The sequence below is a fragment of the Etheostoma cragini genome, chromosome 8, assembly GCF_013103735.1.
Source record: "Etheostoma cragini isolate CJK2018 chromosome 8, CSU_Ecrag_1.0, whole genome shotgun sequence".
In the NCBI taxonomy this organism is placed as follows: domain Eukaryota; kingdom Metazoa; phylum Chordata; class Actinopteri; order Perciformes; family Percidae; genus Etheostoma; species Etheostoma cragini.
Window position 1 is genome coordinate 2,407,702 of NC_048414.1, and position 5,030 is coordinate 2,412,731.

At 38.6% G+C, this 5,030-nt stretch overlaps 1 protein-coding gene across 1 annotated transcript in view; it reads right to left on the bottom strand.

Annotated features, from left to right (window-relative positions):
- LOC117949771 (chemokine-like protein TAFA-5) overlaps positions 1–5,030 on the bottom strand; it is a 42,279-nt gene that overhangs the window by 10,365 nt on the left and 26,884 nt on the right. Inside the window, exon 3 of the mRNA XM_034880311.1 lies at positions 163–290. Within this exon, the coding sequence (XP_034736202.1) occupies positions 163–290 (128 nt within the window). The remainder of the gene's footprint in view (positions 1–162; positions 291–5,030) is intronic.

The following is a 5,030-nucleotide window of genomic DNA, read 5'->3' on the forward strand; positions in this document are numbered from 1 at the left end:
CAGATCTCTGCAGGGTAAATCCAGACAGCTAGCTAGTCTACCTGTCCAGGAATGCTGTGTGGACTAGCCAGACCCTCCTCTGCAGCGCTGTGGAGGAAGGTCTGGCAACGCGAGACTCTGTGTAAACCAACAGGATCCGGTTCAGTCGGGTCGTGTTCTCACCGTGGTGGTCTTGACTCGGCCTCCTGGTTGCGTGCAGGTCCAGCCCGACTGATTGACCAGAAGACCGCAGCCTTCATCGTCCAGACACGGAGACATCTCGCACCACTGTCGAGTCCACACGATGCCAACTGAGGAGGAAGAGGAGGAGAGAAAGAAAGGTTTCATCTTCTTTAATTACGTTTGCAGTACTTGTTTACATCCCTCAATGACTCTGTGACCCAGCTCCTCCTGAGTGTTGTCAAACTTTATCATCAATAAATGATTTTATTTTAAAGATCTCGATTTCGCTCATCTTCAGGTTCATAACTGTATTCTGAGTTTTTACCAGAAAAGGTTTACATGGTTAAATTTTCAAAATACATACACTACCGGTCAAACGTTTGGGGTCACTTACAAATGTCCATTCCACTCCATTATAAACAGGATACCAGCTGATCTGGGTGGGGGGGGCTGACCTTTAATGCAATATCTACATTTCCCATTATCAGCAACCATTCATCCAATGTTCCAAAGGCTCATTCTGTTTACTAATCTGATATTATTTTAAAAAGCTAACTAAGAAAACCTTTAACAGCCCTTTTGCAATTATGTAAGCACATAATGTAATCTGGAAACCGCTGCCCTGGTTAAAAAAAACAAGGCAACTGATCTCAGCTGGGATTCTGTCTATAATGGAGTCCAATGGAAATTTGTGAGTGACCCCAAACTTTTGACCAGTAGTGTATTTTTGTTGTGCTGCACATTGCTGCAGCTCCTCTTTTCACCCTGTGTGTTGAGCTCTCTGTTTTAGCTACAGAGTGAGACATCTCACTTCTGTAACATCTTTGTTGGTAGTCACACATGCGCAGTGTGGACTACTAGGTAAGGACTACTAGCCAGTCAGAAGCAGAGTATGAGGGCGTGTCCTGACAGTACCTAGGTAAGGACTACTAGCCAGTCAGAAGCAGAGTATGAGGGCCCTGACAGTGCCTAGGTAAGGACTACTAGCCAGTCAGAAGCAGAGTATGAGGGCCCTGACAGTACCTATAGGTAAGGACTACTAGCCAGTCAGAAGCAGAGTATGAGGGCCCTGACAGTACCTAGGTAAGGACTACTACCCAGTCAGGAGCAGAGTATGAGGGCCCTGACAGTACCTAGGTAAGGACTACTAGCCAGTCAGGAGCAGAGTATGAGGGCCCTGACAGTACCTAGGTAAGGACTACTAGCCAGTCAGAAGCAGAGTATGAGGGCCCTGACAGTACCTAGGTAAGGACTACTAGCCAGTCAGGAGCAGAGTACTGATTTTTCAATGATGATGGTATCGCAGAGTATTGCAGGGCGGCTGTTTATGAAGAAAAAGTTATTGACATTTAATTAAAAAAATTAAAAAAAATCTAAATATTACAACCTTAAAAAATTAAGGTTGTAATATTTAGAAGTTGCTGTGATTTGCTCTAAAAATTCAAAGTGTGATCAATAGTCCACTTAATTTTCAGTAAACGTTGGTAGTATTGAAAAAGATTACCTTCATGTTCACCTTTTGTATGTAAAAATACAACTCACTGTTAGATATTACTTCTTTCTTTTATAATTACAATGTCTTGAAATTTAAAAAAAAAACTTTAGAAGTAATTTTTACAGAGAAAACGAAACGAGAAAAACAAAGTTTTGCTTGAAAATTACTATTCTAATTACATACTCTCTATTATAGTTTCATTCTCTTTAGATCGTGACCTAAAAAGAGGATTTTTGGATAAAATATGTCATCTTTATTCTTTAAATCTAAAAAGCAAATGGAGAGACGTGAACTCACAAATAAAAAACCCAAATAAAAAACCCAAACTCCAACATCAGAGGAGTGATTCTGTTTACTGTACACACGTCCTGTTCACCGCTCTCAGCTATTTATAAAGAAATGGGACATTCACACAGCCACATTTGCATTTTTGTGGCTCCCTGATTGGCCCACAGAGAGAAAGTAGGGGTGATGAAGAGGAGGACGAGGAGGAGGAGGGACAGGGGTGTTTTGAGGAGTTTAATTGAGTTAAACAGAATCACAGGACGTTTGAAGACGTCGTGAATTTTATGCTACATATACGTAGTTACGTTTTTTTGTTTTTTTTTAAGCAGAGCTTTGAGCCAGAAGCGATCTCCGTGCACACGAGTGTTTTTAGCTCTAGAAGAATAACTAATCTCTGTTTAAACACACACACACACACACACACACACACACACACACACGGCCAAACCACGTATCTAATCAATATTCCTCGGATACCGGGCGTGCACGTGCCAGGGTAAACAGTAGGCAGCATTTACAGTTGTGCTCATAAGTTTACATTATTTTTATTATTCTTATTATTTACTATTTTAATTCCAAAGGCCAAGGGAACTTTATCAGGATGCATAGTATCCTGACCCATGATATAACTGGCCTTTAATAATAAAAATATGCCTTTATGGGAATTTAACATAGGAAAAAATGTATTATTATCATTATTTTAGTGAGAACTCGTGAATAACTACAAATTACTAATGTTAGGGAAATCGGTTTTGTAACGTGTTTCTGGATTTTTTTAAATCAATCTATCAATCTATCTATCTATCTAGGCGTATCGGATTTTTAATTAACCAAATATTCGGTCGGGCTCTAGTTACAAGTGTTTCAATAATGCAGCAAGGTAAATGTAGCCTAATGCTACGGCAACTACCATCAATGGGCCGCCACACGCATGCCCGGGATACGAGAGTGTTAATGGGATATGTAGTTTGGGCGTGTTAGTTAAAACAAAGTGTAATTCTTCTACTGGAGCTAAAAACACACTTGTGTGCACGTAGCTCGCTATTGGCTCGAAACTCTCGCTTAAAAACCAAAACGTAGCAATATAAATGTAGCCTTAGTTCCAAGCTCTAAAAACAATGGATCCTACATTTCCCATAATGCAACATGTCTCTTCCTTTCACCACCATCAGTCAGTCACATGTCAAACTATACTGTTAAGTATATTGTTTTATGTATTTCACAGAATATGGAACAAACATCTGCAAGCAGCAACAGTGTGTGCATGTTATTAAAGATGGCCGCCGTTCCCTGAGGGGGGGGAAACACACCAGGAAGAACACAAAGTGATGTTCATCATTATAGAGATGGAAAACTAGGAGAGGACCTTCAAACAAAATGTAAATAAGACACATTTCCTAAAACTAATTCTCGTGATGAATGAAGAAACCAAGGTCTTCTCATAATATTATGATTGGCGTTATAATGATATGAAAACTCACTGCCCTCAACAATATCATCATAATTTGTAACATTTATAACCTTTGATGCACTATGTTACTCACAATAACCAATAAAGAGCTTGTTTACTTGACCATTGTACAGAACAGACTGTGTACTGTATATAATGAGAGATAAATACAATGAGTGTCTATGCGATTGATTTCAAAACTCATCGATAACAGTAATTATTTATCTAAAGGAAAAGTATTAAAGACTTTGTAAAAGATTGATGTGCATTTGACATGAATCCTTGTTATTAGTATTTAAGGATTTTTCAGGAATATGTCATTAAAGCTATAGTGCGTAACTTTATAATGTTAATTACCTTCCGTTACATTCAAGCCAAATGAGTTGCTACAAAGCTAATTAAGACCTAAGAGTGTTTCCTCGGGTCAAACTGACCCATTTCAAATTGTTTTTATATCTGGAATATGGATTTATTTCAACCAAATTGCCCCAAAATCTACTTCAGATATAAAACATGTGGGTTCTGATTTATGTTTTATTTATCTCTGTTGTAGTTATTGAGGGTAAGAATAAAAACAACATAACTGATTTTAAAGCTTATTGATTTAAAAACCTTATTGTGTACGTGATTTTATTGGAATTAAAATAGGATAAATTAATAAGTGTATTGTGTTTTTAAGGATCCATGAAAAATCTGAACAACAAGGTGTAAAATGGAGAAACCAGTGAGCAACGTTCCCAGTAACGTTGTGTAATGGAGACGCAGTGGATTAATCTCCGGTATCAGTGAACACCTGCGGGCGTCGCATCACAGCGGTGATGAATGAACGGCCCGCTCAGCACTGTTCATTTATCCGCCCCAAAAAAAGAGAGGCGGCCATTTTGTAATCGCTTCATTCATCATCAAAGGCGTCGTCCGGAAGGAGGGACGCTGCCTCGTTCCCCCGAGGACGAGAGGAACAAGCGAAAAGGAAACGAGGCGAAGGACAAACAGATGGGAGAAGACAAAAAACAGTGCTACAGTCGGAACAGGAAGTGAGAGCAAAAACCGTTCAGGGTCTTTGAGAAACCCTCATTTGGTCTTTTATCTCTTTTGCTTATTCCCCTTGTCTTTTTAATCAATTTTATTTACTTTAACTTTGATGTTTTCGTCTCTTACTCGTCCCATTTTTCTCCATCTTTACATTTCTTTTCATTGTGGGCCTGTGTGCTTTAGTTTCTGCACAGCTGCACGTCATTCAACAGAGGAAATAAAGACGTTTTCTCTTCATTATAAAATACAGACTTTATAATTGACATAATCTCATAAATATGCTTAAAGTCTTTACGAGATCATGTTCACACAATTCCGAAATACTTTTCCCTGTAAATACAAGATGAAGATTTTACTATTACAAAATAAAAGCTCATGTAGGCCTAGTTATGTGCTATGGCAGGAAAGAGTTTTCATACAGATATCATTTGTCTTTTAAGACTTCTTAGTTAAACAACTTGGGGAAGAAAAATATTTGGTGATTAATATATTCTGCTTCTGTAACATTAATTTCCTTCTTCACGTTACTTTATTTCCTTTTACCCGTGTTTTCTTTTCCTCTCTGAGATCAGACAGGGATCCCTCTAAATGCCTCAGAGTCCCTGA